General features: G+C 41.7%; 1 protein-coding gene across 3 annotated transcripts in view; it reads right to left on the bottom strand.

Annotated features, from left to right (window-relative positions):
• Positions 1-1,619: 1,619 nt before the first annotated feature.
• Positions 1,620-22,628, bottom strand: part of SNCAIP (synuclein alpha interacting protein) — a 117,666-nt gene continuing 96,657 nt past the window's right edge. For 2 of the 3 annotated variants that reach the window (XM_032790777.2, XM_032790778.2), the window contains exons 9-12: positions 14,003-14,095; positions 10,234-11,293; positions 7,924-7,994; positions 1,620-2,189 (exon numbers count right to left, since the gene is read on the bottom strand). In XM_032790777.2, the coding sequence (XP_032646668.1) occupies positions 2,105-2,189; positions 7,924-7,994; positions 10,234-11,293; positions 14,003-14,095 (1,309 nt within the window). In that variant the 3' untranslated portion in view covers positions 1,620-2,104. The remainder of the gene's footprint in view (positions 2,190-7,923; positions 7,995-10,233; positions 11,294-14,002; positions 14,096-22,628) is intronic. The other variant, XM_032790779.2, reaches the window with a different exon arrangement.

Raw genomic sequence — 22,628 nt, 5'->3', positions numbered from 1 at the left:
TCCTATAAGACTAAAACTGTCCTTCAGGTCTCTGTCCATCACATACTCATGCAAGGCATTCTACCTCTAGAATTTCAGACCTGTCATCTTTAAGTGTTGATGGTGCAGTCATTGTTGAAGGGTAAACATTTTTAATATGCTGTCTGTTCTATTTTTTAAAAATTGTCCATTTATCCTTCATAAACCATGTTATATTTGTGAGCTTCTTGATGTTCACAAGATTGTTCACACACTCATCACAAATCTGACTCAAGAAATCCATGCATCAGACACAGTAACTTTGCTTACCCTTTTATTCAGACATTATCTTTCAACACTCAGACAACTGGAACATGTGTCCCTTTTCTCTTTGCATTTTTATTTCTCATGGACACATGGAAGATGAGAGGCCCAGCTAGAGGTATTTCTGTTCCTGGCTTTCAGATATTTTGGAGGTTTCATTGTTTTCTTAAAAACCACAGTTTATGTCAGCTGGAGTGCTAAATTCGTTCCTTCTATTTGAAAACCAAGGCATTGCCAAATGGAAAATAAGAACTAGAGATGTTAACACAAACTATGAATTTCACTTCTGAGTGTGCTTGTCTTTTATTATTTCAGTTTATTTTTCTGATCTCTCCATTCTCTTCTTTTAACTGATAGAATTGCTGTGGAAAGCCAATAAGCAATGCGTAATAGGTTTAGTCACATATCTCCTCTGAAGTCAGTAACAGTGGCAAACAGTGAAACACATTTGGAAAACTGATCCAAAGTGACCCCATTTTGCTCCACTATGCTACACCCTGATCTCTCACATTATCTTACCTGTAAATCACACAATAAGTGGGATGATAATTTGTGTAATTTCAACATTGTAGTTTGTCTTCTTTGAAAAGAAAAATGTCACCAGTAAACTTGCTGTTGTTGTAGTAAGATCTGTCTCACCAAGTCCACATAGCCAAGTTGAGAAATGAGGGGGAAATGCATCATTTAACAATTGCCTGTTACTCTGCTTTAGAACTATATACTGTAGGGATTGCCAAATGGAATGTTTTGATAATGTATAAAGAATCTAGAAGAGAACTGAATGAGGAATTAAAAACTCACTTCTTCCAGGAGGTTGCAAAACACTGACCCATTAAAAAAAACCCTCTATATAGCAAGAAAAACATCATCCTTCTCTGGATCTCCCAGTATATCTTGTATTACCAATGTTTGTCTTTCAAAGCCTGAACTAGTTCTCACTGAATTTAATGGAAAGTCTGTGGGCTGCAATGGTATATGAACTGGGCTTTAATAGACTGTAGGGTCCTCATAACAGAGACTCTGAGGCTAGTATAGCACCAAGCACATTCCAATTCTTGACAGAAAAACAACAAAAAATGTTAATTCTGAAACTTATTTATGAGTTTCCTGAGCCACTGACATTTTTTTTAAAGCTACAAAAGCACATTTAAAATTTGAAAGCTATTTTTAACACAAATGACTTTGCACATTTGACCATTTGCGTGGAAGTCTAGGCAGTTGTTAATTGCACGGATACTTCCATCATTCAATACTTAAGCATTCTAAAGACCAAAAATGCCACTGTGAGAAAGCAAAGAACAGTGAAATGAGAAGTATCTGGACCCATTCAGATGGTATATTGTTAAGACTGTTTTTATTTCCTTTTTACAAAAAATAGAAACAACAAACAAAACATACCAGACAAAAAAACAATGCTATTGCCTTGGTCTCATTGAGGAGTTCAGCAGGCAGAGTCCTGGCTGAAATTTTTACAGTATATGTCATTGAGAAAGGGAAATACAGACATATGACAGTATATCCATGCAACAGATGAAGTACAAAATGTGTTCAGTGGCCAGATGAACATTCCCGTGTCACTGCAATTTCCAAACCATTACTTTTGCTCCCCCATGCCTTTGAACAGAATATCTTACAAACAAGTTACAGACACACACATAGCATAAAAACATTTTGTATATGGTCTAACTGCTACAAATTTAAGGCATCCTAACAGTCTTGTTTTGCTGGTGAGAGTTATGTCTCGTATTAGTGTTCTTAAAAGAAGATATTTCAGGCATTTCAAACCACGTTCGAAGGCAGATGAGACATCATGAGATGTGATTTAGAGGAAGAATTCCTGCAGCTCTGGCTCTTCAATATTTTTTTGGCTGTAAGGTTTCAGACTTTTCCTATTGATGTCATTATGCCTGGAGAGAAAAAGAAGAAAATTATCCATGATCATACTAATGATACGGAGCATTTGGTCTTGCGTTTATCTTGTTTTATTTAGAATGCAGGTTTTGTGTGGTGAACGCAATCTTATCTACAAGCTTGATTCTCCAAACATTTACTACTGAATGGAGGGCTTAGTACTGTACGTTGTTCCACTGACTTCCTTATGGCTCTTATTCAGGTATCAGATTAGCATGGGCAGATATCCAAAGCCAGCCTGGGAACTTTGTTTGTAAAGAATTGTGTACATTAAGGCACTATTCAAATATTTAATGATAATGGGTAGAAATTTCAAAAATTCCTAAGTCCCATTGCAAGGGAGTGGGATTTAGGTGCTTTTGAAAATGTTACCCCAATAGTACATTCAGAAAATCATATTCAGCACACAAAAATTCAAACAAAAAGTAAACAAAAAGATGGCAATAATTATATGGTAAGCTCAGTATGGCAAGGACCATACCTTGTTTGTAGAGCACCAAATATCTGGTACCTTTTACAATTCTTCTAATTTTATTAAGACGTTATTTATTAGCAACATCAATAAGTATGCCTTCTCTATAATATACATTTTAATCTCCAGAACGCTCCATTCAACCAGTTTTCAAAGGGGTATAATATGTGCTCAGAATTTTATCCTTTAATTTACGCAGGGAAACCAAAAAGAGAAACATTTAAGTCTGCAAACTATTTTATAATATATAAATTCAATTCAGAACATTCCAGTTCTTTTGATTTATCTGTGGTCTGAATCATCCAAGAGCATAATGTGAGTCCAATGCTGTTCTAATTCTCTTCAATAAAGTTTTTGAATTTTGGCGTAGGATTTTCAAAAGTGCCTAAGGGACTTAGGCATCCAACTCCTCCCATTTTCACAGTGACTTCTTTTGAACACTCTTAAAATTTCCCACCTTCCATTATTTGTCCTTAGCAGTAATACTCCTACAGTATAATCATCATATAACTTGGTCACTGTAAGGGCCAGATTCTGGTGTGTGGGTAAATTTCACAGAGCACAGGTCAGACAGAGCGTGTCTGAAAAGGTGGCTTCAAGCTCACGTTTACACAGATCCTGCTGTAGCTCTGTAAGCCAGACAGTTGCTTTTGGGATGACTTGCTACTGTGCTGTTCCAGTTTTATGCCAGTGTAACACCACTGGAATCCACAGCTGTGTGAATCCCTCAACCTTCCTCATGTGGAAGGCCACGCAGAGCACAAAAGAAGCCACATGACTCAAGCACCCTCTCTGCTACAGCTCTACAACTGCTCCAGGGTTTGTGGGAGGGATGCAGCTTTTCTAGGGGAACATGTCATCTAGAAGCTGCACCTTGACTCCACCTAGGGAACACCATCAGGCTAATGGCAAAACGCTGCTCATCACTGCCTCTCCTCAGTCTGCTGCCCAATGCAGCATTTTCCATGTTTTTGTAAACCTCCATGCTGAGCTATGGGAGGAGTGGGTGGGATCTTAGTGCCCCGCTTGGATACTGTTCCCAGTTCCTGCCAACCCGAGGGAGAAGATTGTCATAACAGGGTCTCCTGGTTGATAGTGGAGATGGCTACCACTGTGCCCCTAGACTAGTGCACCATAGTGTCCCTTACACAGCAGACATTGATGCCTGACCATAACTAATCTTCAATCTGTTACGCAGTCACTTTGCACTCGGAAATATAAATCCCAGTGTAGTCAATTACTGGGCACTAGAACTCACATTGGCAATGTCTATTGCTTTAACAGGCATTTATAATTTTAAAAGGCTGTACTATTTATTAACTACCTGAAGGCACTGTGATGGTGGATTCCCCTAACGCACTAGTACATCCAAACAAAGTACTTCCAGTTGCTGATGGCCAGCGGCTAATACAGAGCTTCTTACTGATGAGATGAACCAGTGTTCACTTTAATGTATTACAGATTTCAAATGAAAAATTGTGGGAAGTGAACATTTCATTGGCATCTAGGATACAAGTAATTGCAAACATTTGTTTGGACTTGTAATAAATAAAAAGCTAACCAGTCCTTTCAAAGAGAAAAAAATCACCCTCCACATTGAAATCTCTCCTCAGATGTTCAGAGAAATGGAGTGAATCTAATTTTACAAGGACCCTGGAAATGTTGTTAATTTCTTCGCTATCAAGCTGTGACCAACTTGGAAAAATAAACAACATGCCGAACCCCGACACAAATGAGATTTTAAAATGTTTTTAAAAAAAGAAGTTGGGATTGGATGGGGATGTTGGTTGATTTCAGGTTGATCTCAAATAATTATTCACCATTTGCTACAAAATTACATATGGAAAGGTTTGAGTTAGAATGAGTTTGAGGCTGTCCAGATAAATAAGACAGGCCTAAGCATCTGAAAAATGTTATAACTGTAGAGGCAGCACCCTATTCAAAACAGGTACTACTTCTTTTGGAAGAAGCTGCGTAATGTTTCAATCAGAATTACAGTCTTCCAACTCATTCCAGGGGAAAAGTCAGACTCTGCCCAGAATGACTGGTAATGGGACTGAGGCTGATACTTTCCCTAACCCAGTGATCACCGACTGGTCGATCCTGGAGCTTCTGACAGTTGATCACGATCTCTGGACGCTAAAACTCTGGTGGTACAGAGGGGTTAAGGCAGGCTCCCTGCCTGCCCTGGCCTCATGTCGCTCCCGGAAGCAGCCAGCATGCCCCTGTGGCCCCGGGGAGTGGGTCAGGGATCTTCGTGCACTGCTCCTGCCTGCAAACAACGCCCCTGCAGCTCCCATTGTGCCACTGACCAGGATCCGCCTGAGGTAAGTGCCACCTGGTGGGAGCCCGTACCCCTCCTGCACCCCAACCCCCAGCCCTGAGCCTCCTCCCAGAGCCAGCATCCCATACCTCCTCCTGCAGCCCAAACATCCTCCTGTACTCCAACCCCAGCCCTGACCCCCCTCCTGGAACCAGCACCCCATACTCCCTCCTTTACCCCAACCACCTACTCCAGGCTCAGCCCGGAGCCCCCTGCCACACTCTGAACCCCTTGGCCACAGCCCAGAGCCTACACCCCCTCCTGAATGCCAACCCCCTGCCCCAGCAGGTGAAAGTGAGTGAGGGTGAGAGAGAGCAAGCGACAGAAGGAGGGGGGATGGAGTGAGCAGGGCGGGGCCTCGGGGAAGAGGCAGGGCAGATGCTGGGTGGCACTTAAATTCTAAAAGTGATGTTGTGCGTAAAAAGGTTCAAGACCACTGCCCTAACATATTAAGCTGCACAGGCTACAGGACACTAGTGGGTGCGGGTTGTGGGTGAATGGGAAAATGACAGGTGCAGTCTTGTCAACCTTGAATGTTCCAAAATCATGAGACAGACCAAACAAACCAAAGGTTGACTTAAATATCATAAGAACCCTTTTAAAATGTTTTAACCAACTGCTATTTGGTTCTTTTTCTGATTTCTGACTCCTAGCAAGAATAGCCCCTTTTGTAATTCAAGAAACTCTCCTGAAGTGCACAAAAAATACACACCCAACTGGGGGACCTCCTCTCTTTTACTCCTGGTTGACAGGGGGGCTCTTCCCCAAAACCATCCCTTCCCCAAGCACTGATCTCAGCTCCCTCCTCTGTGCCCTGCCCTCTACAGCCCCTTCCCTTCAAATGGGCATGAACCCACACCTCACTCTTTCTACTGTTTTTGGGCTCTGCCCCTACCCAGTTCTCATCCTAAAATACCTTGCCCTGCTCAACTCTCTCCCCCCTTCCCTGGATGCTGCCCCTTCTGAATGTTCTGGGAGAGTGCATCCCAGTTGGGGCTGGATTGCTGCAGGCGGGAGAGGAAAGGGGGGACACCCACCCACTGAGCCATTTACATGCTCCTTGGATCCCTTTTCTACCATCACACACCCCTATCTTTGCTTCTCTCAGCCCCACTCAATGCTGAATGGAGGAGGGGATAGTTAAAAACTATCCCTAAACTGGTTCCCTGTTTCTCCATCTGCCTCACGGCACAGGAAGAATGAACAGATTTGTCGTGAGGGAAACAGCAAGGAGAGCACCAGCCTCTGGTGCAACTCATACTGCAGTCCAAAGTCTGCAGCTCAGTCTCCCAGCAGAAGCCTCTACAGTCAGAACTGCAGCTTCCACTACATCACAACAGTGGTGTTCAACTTTTATTTGTGGACCCCTAAAAAATTTCAAATGGAAGTGTGGAGCACTTTGGAAATCATAGACAGTCTGTGGATGTCCATGGGTTCGCGGACCACAGGTTGAATACCACTGTCCTATGGCAATTACAACTGTTCGTGGACCCCTTAGACAGTCTGCAGACCTCCAGGGGTCCGCAGCCCACAGGTTGAGAACCACTGCACTACATCTCCAGCAGAAACCCTGTGCTACCAGGAACTTCTCATGAAAGGCCAATTTTAATGGTGCAAAACTGTGGCACTTGTGAAAATACTGTGAGGGCTGGCAGCCCTGTGAGATGGTTCTAGCGTAGGGGGATGATTAGTGGCTTAGTATTTCACCATACTCAAGTGTCTGAGCTACTTTGGCTGGAGAGTGTCCAAAGACATTACAAGAGACTGTTATAATACAGGCATTTTCCTTATCTTAAAATAGGTCCAGAAGCGAATCTCCTCAATATTCCCCAGGGGAGAAGAAAACCTTCATAAACTATGCTTTAGTGTCCCGATGCTGATTTCACTGACACCAGTGTGAGAATTTTCAGATTCTTGTTTGTCTGAAACAATGTTTCTCAACCCCTGGCCCACTTGTGACCCAATCAGCAAACAGCTGCGGCCCAGATGACATCCTCAGGGCCATACAGGAAGTATATATATTGTGTGGATGTGGCCCACATGACACACACAGAGCTGTACATGTGGCCCACAATGGTAAATAGGTTGAAAACCACTGGTCTGTACTATTAAGATCAAGTTAGGTATATGCGAGAAAGATTTGGATGGTAAGGGACAGACAGCCCTAGCCCTACATTTAAAAAAACAAACTCTAACTACTAAACCTGCTAAAGTCATTCAAACTCCTAAACTGCTAAAAGATTCATTTTAAACTTTTCCCAAAGTTGCTAGCACTAGGTTAAAATAACAGAGCAGTTTAAGGAATATTTTCTTTTAAAACAAACATATATCTTATCAAATACTGCATTTTGCAGCACATATTTATGGTTACTGAGAGACTGGTCTGTCTGCCTGACAATCTCATAATGCAGTACATTTAAATTAGAAAGATTAAACAAATGGTCAAAATCTTGAGGAGACTTTGTTTTAACATATATAATTTTTTCTGAAGTCCAAGGCTGGATGAGAAGAACACAGAAGGCAGAACACTGTACTTTATGTTCAGATTATGATTGGAGGTTGACTTGCCCTACTCATGAGAAGAAATTTGATTTCCATTCTCATCTGGTACTTGACTTTCGTTCAACAGAGACCAAGCGCTATGCCAAACAGAACTGAACTGCATGGTGGATTTATGAGTATGACTACTTTTATGCATGCTCACAGCTGAAGCCTCTAAACTAGTTCACCTGTGACATTAGCAGAAGTTCATCACAAATGTGGGTTACTTGATTTCCTTAAAAAAAAATAATAAAAAAGTATTTGCCCTGTTTTTTATTCCTGACATCAGTCATATCATTTATCTCAGCAGCAAATTATTTTAACAAGCACATGCAATTAGGGGGGAAAAGCAACAATAATGAAGCGAAACAATTCACTCTGTATTAGCACATACCATGCATAGTTACACAGATGGTCTTCAATCAGCATGCTAGAGGAAAGATTGGTGTAGCTGGAGTAAGGCCCCTAGGGAAGTGCAATACACAAGTCAGTTGAAAACATGCAATGAGCTTATCACATGCACAATGCACACAGACATATTTAAAGTAATTGTGCAGTCAACAGGTTACAGGAGAATTTTTAACAGTAAAAACTTTTAAAAAAAAGATACTTTAAAACATAATTAATCTGTTACTTTTTTGAGGTAGAGAAAGCCCATTGCTATGAGGTATCTCTGCCAGCTGTGAAACTACATTTCCAGATGAATTTGGTGTTTGATGAAGATAACATGCAAATGTGGCACCTTGATATTTAATAAGATGACCTCTCGAGGTCCCTTCCAGTCCTACAGTTCTACATAGAGCAAGTGTCAATACTGCAAGCAATAATTGATAGTGTCAGAATTTCCTTTCCAACTGTTTAATCTTCCTAAGTGAGCTAAGTAAACTATTTATGACACTACTTTCTATCAGTTTGCAGTGTTGTAGCTGTCTTGGTTCCAGGATATTAGAAAGACAAGATGGGTGAGGTAATATCTTTTACTGGGCCAACTTCTATTGGTGAAAGAGAAGCGCTCTGCGTAAGTGCAAAAGCTTGTCTCTTTACAAAAGAAATTGGTCCAGTAAAAGATATTACTTCACCCACACAGTCTCATTTTCTACCAGAACATTTCTGAAGACAATCAGTCCTTTTCTCTCTCTCTCAAATATCTGAATCCATCTTTTTGAAAAATTTCACTCTTATGGTATTGAGTTACTTCTGTATTTCAATGGCAGTTCAACTATTACAGTTACAACAATTTGTAAGCTATCTGAAGGCCCAAATCTGCAATCTTTAATCTGGCTGTGTATTTCCATGCAAACAGCATTAAGTGCACCCTCTCTTGTCCACTTAACCTATCCCATTGACTTTACATTTTTAATTTTCATTTAATGTTTTGGCACTACACGGTCTATTAATAATACAGTAAATTTTAACCCATCTCTTATGAGATTGCTTTTTCTTCTTTTTGCCTTTCTTTCCTTCATTCACTTCTTTTTACTGGCTGTATATTTGGAGGCAGCTTTTCCTTCTCTTTTTCCATTTACTCCTAAATTATATTTTTGACAGTACATAATTCTTCCATTTCTCTCTCCCTTCGTCTGTTTTCTGTTCTTTTGGTGTTTCTCCTCTCTTTCAATTTCTCCTTCCTTTTCTTGTCCTCCATTCATCCCTTTCCTCTCGTTCTTCTCACCCCAAGAGACTGACTCATCACTCACGTTCAGTGCTCCTCCACATCCTGTCACTCACACACTCTATTCTCTTCCTTGCCAGACACGCCTGTTGCTCCTCTCAGCCACACACATACACACTGCAGTCACACTGTTTCCCACCCCTCTGTCTCTCTTGCACTTACACATACACACACCCTTCTTTCTCTCCCTCCCCCAGGGGGACACTCTTTTGGAGTAATTCTTCTCCCTCTTTCAAACAAGGGAGACGGTTTCTGAACAGACACATCCTTCTTTTCCCTGTTCCTCTCAGGAGGGGCACTTACTTTGGCACCCAGGCTGCATGCAGTGATCACGGCTCAGCTCACTCTGACATGCCAGCTCTCAGATGGCAGGTACCAATCAGCTGCTCTGATATGAACAGGAGGGCGTGGGGGAAAGAAAGCCACAACTGGGAGGGTGTGAGGAGTGAATTGGGCAGTGGCTGCTCATGGAGAGCACTATAGCAGAGATGGAGGCAGAGAGGGGCAGCAGCAGCAGAAAAAGGGTATGTTTATATTATTTTCTGCCACCATTCATTCCTGCCACTCTAGGTAACCAGGTCTATAGGATAGGAGTGGCCCTGAATGTATTTACTCCTTTGTAATCCAAAGGTTTTAAAATTAATGTTCTCACTATGAATCGTCCCCCAACAATAAGATTAAAAATGTATTCTGGGTGAAATTCCCCTCTGTGCAGAGCACAGAGCCAATGCATCAATTAAGGGCACTTATGGACTCAAGTGGCTCCTAGTGGTTCCTCTCATGGAGGGAGAATTTCACCCTTGACGATTCCCCTTCCTTCCATAAGTCTTCAAATAAAAACCAACTATGACCTGCAGTCTGTGTTTCTTTTTACCAGGCAAGCAGTGCATATTGGTTGTTTGTGTGTACATGGCTGTGGGAAGGGAAGAACATGAAGTTGTCATTCTTAACCATAAGTAAATTGTTCATTATTTAAAAAGGAAAAGAAATGAGAAGGAAAAAAGGCTTCTTTCCCACCCTGAGAGCACTCACTGTCTTATTTTTTCCTTTAGAAGGAGCTGCTGGATTTCCCTTGCTATCTGCAGCCTTTCTTCCTAATGAGGTAAAGGGCAATGTTGATGAGGTTTTCATCAGGTTTGCAGTTTGACAGTTGTTGTTGTTGTTGTTCTGGTTCCCGCTCAGAGTCTCCATTATAGATCTAAATGTTCCAAATGGCCTTTTCAGCTGATCCCCAGGTTCAGTGCTGGCTGGAGCCCGCTGAGGCGCTTTGCTACGGTCTTTGTCCTTTTCCTCATTCAGTGCAATCTCTGTTTGCTCCATCTGCACCACGGGCTCCTCAAAAGTTACTCTGAGTTTTAAATTCTGGGAGGTTCTGCGCTTTGAAGATGGAGACTTGAGGGCACTCTTAGGACTAGTAGCAACCTTTTGAATAGCGGCACTGTCAGTGCTGGACTGAGAGGTATCTCCAGAAACCTGGCTCTGAGACGCAGTCCCAGACTGATACTGGAGTTCGTTATCAGGATCACTGCTCTCTGAAGAGGGAGACGGGCTGTGGCCGTCCACAGATTTGGAAGCTCTAATGCCAAAAGGAAACCGGCGCCCTGCTGCCAAAGTGTGTTTCTTAATCATCAGATGCAAACTCTCAGTGCTTTCAACACTTTCTACTATGGGTTGTGGCCTTGGTTTGTCAGTTCTTTTCACAGGGGTATTCTTCAGGTCCTCAGAATTATTTGAGTCTGTATCAGACTCGCTGAGAGATCTCTGCATAAGCTGCCTCAGTCTGGCTAACTTCAGCTCCCTTTTCTCTGGTAAAATCTTCTTTACATTCTTGGAGGAAGCATGAACATCCTGAAATTCCAATGTCAGCTTCTCCTGCATACAGACATTCTCAGAGATTTCTTTCCCCAACAATTGGCGCAGGATTTTATCTGAGTCCTCGTCTTTTGTCTTGGACCGAGTATGGCTGGAAGTTCCCACGGTGCCAAGAATCTGAATCCCATCTTGGGTGTTCAATTTACTTTTTGGTAGAGCCAAATCATCTGCACCAGAGGCTTTCCACTGAGGTTTGCCAGAAACGAGGGACAATGGTAAACTTAAAGGAAAAAAAAAAGAAATGATTTTCAATACAGGACACCACAGTCAAATAGGTACAGATATAAAATTCAGTGCTGCCATTTCCAGTGCACATCTGTCTGAGCATACTGCTCCTCTTAGTCCCTTGATCCTTCTCCACGTAGAATGTATTATTATAGAGCAACTGCAGGGGCTCTGCAGTAAAGGCTTTAATTCTGTTTCCATTCTAAACTAGATTTTGACTCCCTTTCTCTGCTAACGTTGACAAAGAAAAACTCTTTACAACCTGTTTCACAAGTAGCCTGTTATACAAATTGTGTACGGCTACTTGAATTCCAAAGAAGAATTTCAGAGGAAAATTTGTAAGAAACAGCTGTTTTTCAGTTATAGACCTTTCTTACATATTTTTCAAAAAGGTAAAAAAACACTCCTTTTTAACTAATTTTGTCCAGTCATAATACAAAGATAGCTTGGCCTAATTACTACAAACATGCTTTGTGCTAGTCAGAGGTGCATTTCACACATGTTGGATTTCACCCACCACTAACAATAAACCATGTAAGACTATATAAAAAGCTAGGGCCATTCACACTTTCCCCTTTATAGTTATCTTGAAAAGGATGTAAATATACATTAATTAAGTTCAATATTATTAGGACGTTACTCTAATAAAAAACCCAAAATATTAGAAAGTGAGGAAATACAATCTTAAGTCTGGTTTGCAAAGGATTTATGTTACAGAGCTCCTTCCCTGAGGCATGGGTTAGAGTCCACAAATTCCATATCCTGATTACAAACCAAACACCACCCTGCTTTTACTCATAGCCACTGGCAAAAAGACTCAGTTATGGTTAATTTGGGGCAGTATAGGTGTGAATTTCTTTTTTTCAAATAACTGTAGTTCTAATCATTTCACAATCCTAATACTGTTGTACTAAATTAATATACTATTATTAATCACTTCATCTTAATTAAGAAATGTTTTAGTATATAAGTGAAATAGACAAATTAAAGCTCTATCTGGCCTCCTGGGAAATGTGCATGCAAAAACTACTTGGGTGAAAGAAGGTTAGTTCTGATGATCTTCCTTTGGTTCTTGGAATGTGCTTCAATGAGCAGAGCTATTGACATGGCAAGATGGGATGGGTGAGGGAGTTGTAACTGGAAGGAAAACAGTGAACACCATGAAAGCAGAGTTTTAAAAAAAAATGAAGAGCCACTTTCATCTCTGCCCACATGATCAAGAGGAGGAGGTTAGTGGTTAGAATTAGTGAGTGATGCAGAGCATGAATCTTCCTCTCCCATTTGAAAAAGATACACCAACCAAGCAATTCACCCACCAACCCACTCCTCTAATATACAAAGACTTCTCCAATCTCAGAAGGTGTATTTGCACTATCTATTTCTACTTCAGAAAATATTATAAATAATAATGATTTGCACTTGTATAATACCCCATCCAGTGCACTTTACAAATACTAATGATTAGTATTTGGTTCTCACAACTTATTAGACACTGTATAAATAGCACTCTAAGGGCTTGATCCTAAGTCCACTGACATCAATAGGTGACTCTTTCCATTGACGTTAGAGCTTATGTTAAAATGAAGTTAGCTCCATAACACACCCCTGTTATGCAGGAAAGTATCATCTCCATTTTACAGATAAAGACACTGAGTGAGAAAGAGATTAAGGGAACAATCCTGCAAACATTTAAGTATGGGTATGGCTACACTCACACTTTACAGCGCTGCAACTTTCGCGCTCAGGGATGTGAAAAAACACCCCCCTGAGCGCTGCAAGATACAGTGCTGTAAAGCCTCAGTGTAATCAGTGCCGCAGCACTGGGAGCGCGGCTCCCAGCGTAGAGGATGTGGTTTACGTGCAGCGCTGGGAGAGCTCTCTCCCAGCGCTGGCGCTCTGACCACACTCACACTTCCAAGTGTAGCCATACCCTATGTGTGTTACTTTACTCCCTTTTGCAATCCCATTGAAGTCAACTGGATTGACAACTGAGTAACGTTTAGCACATACTTAAATTCTTGCAGGATCAGGATATAATTGGCTTGGCCAAAGACATAAGAAGCCTGTGGCAGGGTCAGAAACATAAACCAGGTCTGCAGGGTCCCAGTCTTGTCTCCTTCCTCTTCCTTAGTGTTATTCAACTAATGTCAAGTGATCTATTTTAGCAAAAGGCGCTGACATGTTAAATTATACATGTTTCTGGTTCTGTGGCTTTTAACAGTAACTAGTATGGGCAAAACATGTAATGAGCATGAGAAATCATATTAATCTGCAAGCATTTTTTGTTAGCAACCGGTTTTATGAACTATAGCTAGCATAAGGTTACAATGGCATACATGGTACACAAAGTGAAGCTTTACAACTTCACCAGGTGTTTCCTGTGTTCACTGTGATTCATCTTATATAAAATGTACTCGGCTTCCACAATAAATCAGATTTTATATGGTGAGGAACAGGAATGATTAGTTCTGCTTACCTCTTTCTAAGAGCATTCAGTATTTACACCTATTACAAGCTGGCAATTTAAAAAAGATGTGAACTTGAAATCAGCAGTGAAAAAGAAATATATTGAGTTTTAGCAGATGTTTTACTATTTTTTAATGTGTGAATGATTAGATAGACCATGATCTCTCCTGATAATAGTTATGCAATAAAAAGGCTCCAAGTTACACTACTTTACAATTCCACTTCTGGAAACTGTTACCTTGGGGATGTTGGTAGTGATTGGCCCTCTGATCTCTGGGCTTCTAAAAGCTGCTGGAGTTGGTTCTGTAACGTCACACGTTCTACTGTCTGCCTGGAAGGAAATATTAAACCATTAAACCCATTTTTAAAGGCTGCCTGTATAAGAGGCTAAATGATACCAATCATTCAACATCACACTCAGAAGAAAGTCTCTGTTCATCTATAATTGAAGATGCAAATACAGAGCATATAAAAATATTAATATGGACAAAGAGGTTCTGTACTCCTGTAAATTGCCTCTAATCCCTACGGGAACCCTGTGGTCACTGTATAGCACCTTCTGAAAGCTGCCTAGTTAATATAAGTTATTTATTACTGGTAGTGACTGCTGTAAGTTGCAAGTTTAGAATTTTAAGCAACAGTTTGTTGGAGCTGAGTGATGCACAAAGCTTAATCCATCTAGTGCCAACTTAACATCCCAAACTGTCAAGTCACAGCAAACTTAAGCTCAGATCACGATGGCTCTTGCTCAGCTGTGCATGGGATGGGAATGGATGCCCCGTGCAGGAGGCTCTAGCTCTGGGGAGTACAGGTATTGCTCACTCCTATTCCCTCTGCAGAGCAAATCACAGGAAGGTCAAGAGGAGGGAGAACGCCATTACTTACAACACAGGACTAGTGCATCAGCAGAACGATCTACTTCATCCTGAAGGTCAGAGCAGACTGTGTACCTGCACTCCCACATAGGACAGTGGTGAAAATACCACAGTGCAGTCAATAGAATACAACCATAGCACATACACAACCTCTTAATTTCCTGTTTTACTCTGTATGTGCTTTGTAAATAGTCTTCATGCACGTCTAGAACTTTGGACAATTACAATTAAATAAACATACAATATTGTGCATAACTGATATTGCACGTATGATTATAGTGGAACCCTAGCAAAGAACGAGAGAAAGTCCACATATGCAAATATGAACACAGACACTTATTCCAGGTAGAGAGAGATCTAGATAAACAAAAATATGAAGATGACATCCATAATAAATTGCATCTATCTTGTACCTATATGGCTCAAGACAGACATTTAGTCTTGTACCAATGACAGATTTAAACTCCAGTATCTTAAAACTTTGCAGAGCTAGAAACTGAGGCTTCATAACTATAGGAAAAGAGAGACTCTCAGCTTTCCAATAGGAGACATAGTTCTTCCTTCTGCTAGGGTATGTTCCCACGTACAACATTTTACCATCAAGACATTTTTATGTATACATAAGTATTTTAAGGCCTTTTTAAGAGGTGTTTTAAGTTTATTAGTTTTAATTTTTCTCTCCTTTCACACTTTGCAGTTGGACTCACGGTAACTAAGACACAGGTAGAACAATATAAAAACTAATCCCAATACATTTTTTTAAATTCTCTATAAGATTTCCAGAATAGCTTTTTCTGTAAAATGTGTCATACAGAGAATACATAGTGGAGTAGGGTAGTAGAACAGATTTTTCCAAAGTTCTCAAATGTGTGCAGAAGTTGTGTCAACCAAAGTGCATACAAAAATATTGGTTGTGTGTATTTTTCTGAGAGTCCACTTGGGTGCTCACCCCTTTGAGCAGTTCACCTTGGAAAAATTTTGTTACTTCATTTAAAAAATCCAGTTCTCTAGAACAGGAGTTTATGAAGTTTGCACCCAACTGAAGCCTTCACTGACAACTTGCTAGGAAACTTGACACTATATTAGTTAGCCTTATATTTAATACAGCAACGCTGGCCACTAAGGTTGTGGGTACACTACAATGAAAAACCCACGGCTGGCGCATGCCAGCTGACTTGGGCTTGTGGGCCTATGGCTGTTTCAAGGCAGTGTAGACTTCTGGGCCTGGGCTCTAAAACCGTGTGAGGTGGAAAGGTCTCAGAGCTCAGGCTCCAACCTGATCCTAGAAGGCTACACTGCAACGAAAGAGCTTTACAGCCCAAGCGCTGCAAGTCCAAGTTGGCTGGCATGGGCTGTGTAGTTACTGTGTAAACATACCTTAAGACTGAAGTACGTTTTATACAATACTCTATCTTGATTCAAGCAGCCTTTTACTCAGTTCAAATGAACCAGTGAATGAAGACTCTGCCTCGAAGAGTGGCCATGAGCTACAATTTATAACTTTAGGAATTGTACTTGGTGTGCACATTTACTTCCCTTTGCTCTAAAATTACTGCAATCCCAGGACATATTCAAGACACGGACAAATCTGAACTATATTGACTGAGGCCACAAGAAAATGGATTCATCTATGTTTTGAAAGTAAAGATACTTTCTAGGAGCAGAATTCTTGATTCTCCAGTCCTGAGTGGAAGGTGGGGAAGAACACTGCATAGAGCTTCTTGTGGCTCCCTGATTCAGGGCTACCCAACCTGAGAGCAAATTAGGGCACCACAGGAGCAGCCCTAACTTAACGCTGGTGTATGATTAGCTGAACTCTGCTCCACTGTGTCCCATCCTCTCCATCCCCTTCTGCTGGGGGTTGGGGACGGCTGGCTCAAGAGGTGGTGGAGCCACATCTGCCACCTTTCTGCTGACTCAAAATTGTTGCTCACAAGGACTTCACCACTGGTTCTTTCTGGATGGTTCAAAGTGTACTACTTACAAAGTAGCCTTAAGCAGACTGCAGAATCTGGACCTAAGTTTCCTGGGATGAAAGCTTTGACTTCTCTATCCACTGACAAAGCTATCTCCTGATATAGCCGTGAATATTCAACATAAGCTAAATTAGGGTACCATCTTAACTAAAATACCCATATTTGTAGGCTTGCTATTTAGACTATTACAGATAAGCTTCACACAAAAGAGAAAACTAGAAAGATTTAATAAAAAAATGTGCAAGACAGGTGGTGTAAAGTGCTGTTTACTCACAATGCTTTCAGCACATTTGATTTTATTTCCTATCCCTTTAAGCATAGGTACTTATACATTAAAAGTGACCATGCAAAAAGCACTACCTTTTTATCTGCTTTACGGTTTTGGTCTTATCTACTGCCTTTATATTTTTAGTATTTTTTTTAAATCTTGTTAGTTGTGCAGAACTAACATAGCTCTTGACAGTGAGCTGGATTCTTTCCTAGCTCAAATGTCATCAACAGAATTGTTAACTAAGTTCCAAATACAGAGTCTTTATAGTTGGAAATGTCAGAGCCAGAAAGAATCCAGATGACTTCTCAGATCTCAGGCTGTATTTGCAGGACTGACAGAAAATAAATGTTTTTTTCTTCTAATGTACCAAGTGGATCTGGAAAGCACTAAAGCAATAATGGTAAGATCCCAGCATGCTATTTTACAGTTACTTCTCAAAGCATAGCCACACTTTAAGTTATATACATCTTCTCTTCCTTTAAATTTTCCCCCTTCCTTCCCTTCGCCTACACAGTTCTGTGTACTATTTTAAAATCACTCCCACAATCTGTCAACACTGGATTATACAGTAAACTCCCAAGACACACACTTTTCTGGGCAAATTATTTTCATTTGCAATTACTCTCTGATATCTACATATCTATTCACTCCCCTCTTACCCTTTTCTCAACTTTTAGTTCAGCATATTAAAATAAGAAACATAAATCACATACAGTGAGAACTAACCTGAAAGAATGCAAACTGTTTCATAGGTGTAACTAAATACTTCCTATGCTTGTAACCTTTATTTATGTGTTTCTCTCACTAGAACATCTTTTCTTACAGTTACTCCAACCAAGCCTCAATTATTTTTAAAGGCATTATACAAACAATCTATTTATTCTTTATTAAACTAAGACTATTAAAGCTTACTCCATTCCCACATTTCCTTCATTTCATTACATAATGAATACAGTATAACAGACAAGCATGCACACACACTGATAGCATTGTAAATTACAGGATCATATATTCTTGAGCAGTACTTTGTCATGCAATATCATAAGCTTCAGTATTAAGATACATAATTACAGCTCACCCTACCTTGCTTCTAATCAAGTCACAGAGTTTAGTCACTGATGACAATGGGAACAAACTGAGGCCCCAGACACTAGCAAAATGTTTCAATGTACCAAGATCTATTGTTTTATTTAAAAAACCCACACACTTTATACAGCAGAAAATAAAACACATAAGTAAATGATGGAATAACATTTTAAAGTTTACGCCTAGTATCTGTATACACATTTATATTTTATAACAGAGTACCACACACAAAAAGAACGGAGCACACTATAAGCTTAAATTTTATCTTATAATCATTTTTATTTGTTTGGCTTCAACTGCACAACATTATAAAACCATAATCCTGATTTTATCTGATGAACACTGGGAACAAAATGACAGACTGCTTTTTGATGAAAACCTGTAGTCCACGCTTCACTGACATGAGGATATTTTTGTCTACATCTTTTTATTTTAGTGCTTGGCTTGGGTAGATGATTCCCATCCCCAGCTCCACTAGTGTTATCCAGCTATGGTATTATGTCCAATACATATGCTGCAAACCACAGGGAGTCCACAGAGAAGTCTGCCATGGAAGGACACTGTCAAAGACATCTAGGGAAGGGCTGATTTTATATCTTTGGGCCTGACAGAATTGTTCAGGCCAAGATAGCTCAAGCAACACACAGGTCAAAGCTGCTAATGCCAGCAGAGAGTCAAAAAGTTGGCTCATTTGTGCAGCAGGGTGTCTTCTGATCAGAGGTCCATGGGTTTCTTAGGCCACAGACATACTACTGAGAAAATCAGTCTGATTAACCAAATTGTTAAGAACCTTGGTGACCTTGAGAAGTACAACCGAGGCCTTTTTGTGTAGGCATTGTGAAAAATTTGTGACTGTCTTGGGAATCTCTTTTGGTTGGCTGCTCCCATTCTGAATTGATCATTCAGAATGACAGAGAAGTGGAGGATGGGCTTTTTATAGTGAAGCTGATGGTAAGTACTTGTTTGTTGTTTCACTTTCCCTACGACCCATGGTGGAAAGAATTTTCCTGAATATCTCTCTCTTCTGGATTCTGAGTTCCCCTTACTCTGAAGATGAGAATGATAGGTAGGATTTCTGGCTTCTAGACATTTCCTATTTTCTAAGTGTCATATCTTCTCCCTGGAGAGAGACAGAGACCACCTTAGAGACCTTTTGTTGACACTCTTAGCCTTTGAGCTTGCCCATTTGCTCTGATCCAGGGGAAACTGAAAACTGATCTGAATGTTGTTTTACTCCTGGTTTTGTGCTCTCCCTTAACACTGAACCATGGAGGGGTTTAGTCCAGTAGCAGAGAGTCTTTCCCCTGGCAGAGAGCAACACCCAGGTGCTCGTTTTCTGGGGACAGTCCTTGAAACAAGAATCAGAAGAGATGCTTCTTGAGCTGGTTCAGGCCCCCTGAGCTTCTTAGGTTCAGCTGGTCAGGCTGAGCAGCAGGGATGGTGATCTGATTTCACATAGCCAGATCCCACATGTATTTGGGACAGTCTGACTTGATAACATGCTAAAGGTGGTGCCAATTCCAGGGAGGCAGATGAAGTGGCTGGAAAGGAAGGTGGTAGGTGAACTGCTGTATCTGTAGGACACCATTAACCTCTTCAGCGCTTTCATGGATGGAGATAAAGGGGGTTTCAGACAGAGGCACTTGTCCCTGGCTGATGAGACACACTGGTAAGTAAGTAAGTGGAAGTCACTGAGTCTTCCAGCAAGTCTGGAGCTGGAGTTCCAGTACTGGGGCTGAGGCTGGTAACCCAAACAGGCAGGCAGAAGTTGCTTTTTCAAGCCAGTGATGGATTATTCCACTGCCTGACTAGGTTGCAAGACAGCTCCACAAGAAGCTCACAGCATTTTGTCTCCATCAGGGATTGGGGAGAGGCAGCAACACTGAGTGGAACAAAGCCCTTTGGCTTGAAAAGACAGACTCCTACAGAGCACAGATTGATTTCCAGCTGGGGCAAACACAGAAACCAATCTGGAGTCAAGTTTAACGATTCTAAAGATTTTCTATGTGCTACAGTTCAAGGGAAACCGGGGGTCTGAGAGGTGCCTGTTGCTGTTGCCAGGAAATATTCTGAGCTAGGTTATATTCCTAAGGGGGCAAATGTGCCCACTGCTTGCTGGCTGACAGGTTAAGTCTTCCCTCCCCAGTGAGGCATCAGAGGTAAAATCCAGCACAGGTACGGTGAGTCTTGATAAAAGAGAATTCTACTGAAAAAGAGAACTGAAACAAAGAACTGATGGTTGCCATTTATCCTCTCTATTTCTATTTCAGTTTGTTGAAGATATAACAACTGAGATGAGTATCTGAATAAGAGTGAGTTTTCAATACTGAAAGACAGCATATGAAAAGTGTGACAAGACAGAACATTTTTCTCTTTTGAATTCATTGCTTTGGAAGGCATTTCTCATTGTGTGCAGGAAGTGGGGAAAGGAACGCAAGCAGCTGGATCTAATCCACTGCTTAACGACTTAATTCTTGAGCGTCATGTTCAAGTTACCAGTGTAACCCTTCTGCCCCTCTGAGTTGGCAGCAACAAGGGCCAGGTTCAGTATCCAGGGGTTCCGTTTCAATAACACAAGGCATAACCGGCTCGAGCCCCCACCCAGTGACCTGGGACACTTACATACCACGCCCCTGGGCGCCTCTAGGAGGCAATACTTCCCTCTCGCAAGCACGGAGTCTGAGTGTAGCAAAATCTTTTAATAAAGGAAGGAATCAATGCGGCATCCCATTGGAGAAACACCACAAACAGAGTTATAACACAAACCATAACCACCCCCCCAAGTACATTTGGCAATGTCCTTTTTCCCCTTAGGGTCTTAAGTCCAATCACTCCAAAGTCCAACAACCCAAAAGTCTCTGGTCAATGCCACCCAGAATTCAAGAGTCTATCTGTAGAGGTCCCTCCCCCCAGCCTGGGTGAAAGGGCACCTTACGTGGTCCAGGGCCAACTGCCCTGGCCTCTCCGTGGGTTCTGCTTCCGCCTTCTCCACGAACTGCTCCCGCCTTACCTTAGCCGCGCTCCACTCTGCTCCTCCGGCCGTCCTCACAAACTGCTCCGCTCCACCAGCTGCCTCGTGAGCTGCTCCAGTTGTCCCAGCAAACTGCTCGGCTCCGCTCGCTCTGTGGGCTGCTCCACACGTCCCCACAGCTACTCCCTCTGCAGCCGCTCCACTCCACCAGCTGTCCGTGGTCCGCTCCAGCCATCCCCATAAACTGCTCCACTCGCCAGCTGCTCTGTTCCACAGTATAGCTTCAGGCTCCCCACTAGTTAGCACAGTACTCAGTGCTCCCAGCTCAGTAATTTCAGCTCTTTTGTGATTTCAGCTCTTAGTGATCTCAGCACATAGTAGGGGAGCCCCAGTGCTAGTGCACCATTAGCCCAAAGTGAGTTCAGCTCAGCAACCTGTATCTAGAGTCTTAAGGAATAAAAAAATCAACTCTGACATTCCACAGTGGAGAGAGGAGGAGTGCAACTGGTGCTTCTAGCTCCACAAGGAGCCTGCACCCACCAGGCACAAATACCTGTCCCCAACTCTCTCCTTCACAGGGTTTGGAACCCATGTCCTTGTCTAGCAAGTACCACCCAACTGAGGTTGAGTCATTTCTGTCACAAAGCAAAGCAAATCCCACAGCTCGGCAGTCTGGGGATGAAATGTCAAAGGCAGTCTGGGATGGGTTAGGCGTGCCTATGCAAATATTTGAGATTTTGCATTCCAGACATTCTTTCCACACTTCCCATACTTCACCACCAGATGTCAGGGTACAGCTCATCCTGACTCTGCTTACACCAGGAATCAGGCAGGAGCCAGACGAACTCATCTGGATGGGGTCAGACACTAGTCAGGTCATCATGAATCAGGCCATGGTCAGGATACAAGTAATCAGGCATATCTGAGTCTGAAGCACTGGACGAGGTGTCCGAGCAGCAACCAGGTAGAGCCTAACTGTGCAGACAGACATCTTCCAGTGCTTCTCTTTGGGTTTGAATAGGAAGTGCGGACCAATTAGAGATCCTGGTGTTCCTTCACTCAGGGCCCAGAAGAGGACTCAGTGATATAGCTTCTGGTTTCTTGTTCTCTCCATTTGGTCAGCAAGTAGTGATCAACTGGGTGTGAGCAGGGAGGTGTCACTTGACTAGGAATCTTGCAGGCTCAAGACACGTGGGGGTCATTACCATTACAGTGTGTGTTTAAAATGTAAACTGTAACTAACTGAGATGTTTCAATAATACAAGTATACACACATTTGCATATATGTACACAAAAACAAAATACCTCAAATGAACTGAAGTGTTCTGTAATGATAGAGGAGGCAAGTTGCTACTGTATAGTCTTTTTGTTATATATACAGAAAGTCCTATGTGGCAGATACACATGGACTTAACAGCAAAGGCAGAATAAATATTCAATAAAACATTTTGACCCTGATTCTCAAGACATTAGGTTTCTAATTGACTGCATAAATCATGTGACCCATTTTTCCATGTTTGCATGTGTAAATGGGATATAGTGTACACTAAGAGCTGGATTTTCAGTGTTCATTTTGGGTCCAATATTACCACTGACCTCAATGGGAGCCAAGTTAGGCCAATACTGAGTGCTTCTGAAAATTCACTCTAAGGGGACATTCAATCACAATAACTGCTTACACAATA

The sequence above is a fragment of the Chelonoidis abingdonii genome, chromosome 6, assembly GCF_003597395.2.
Source record: "Chelonoidis abingdonii isolate Lonesome George chromosome 6, CheloAbing_2.0, whole genome shotgun sequence".
Taxonomy (NCBI): Eukaryota; Metazoa; Chordata; order Testudines; family Testudinidae; genus Chelonoidis; species Chelonoidis abingdonii.
The sequence above is the reverse complement of the archived record's forward strand: the minus strand, read 5'-3'. Positions and strand labels throughout refer to the sequence as shown.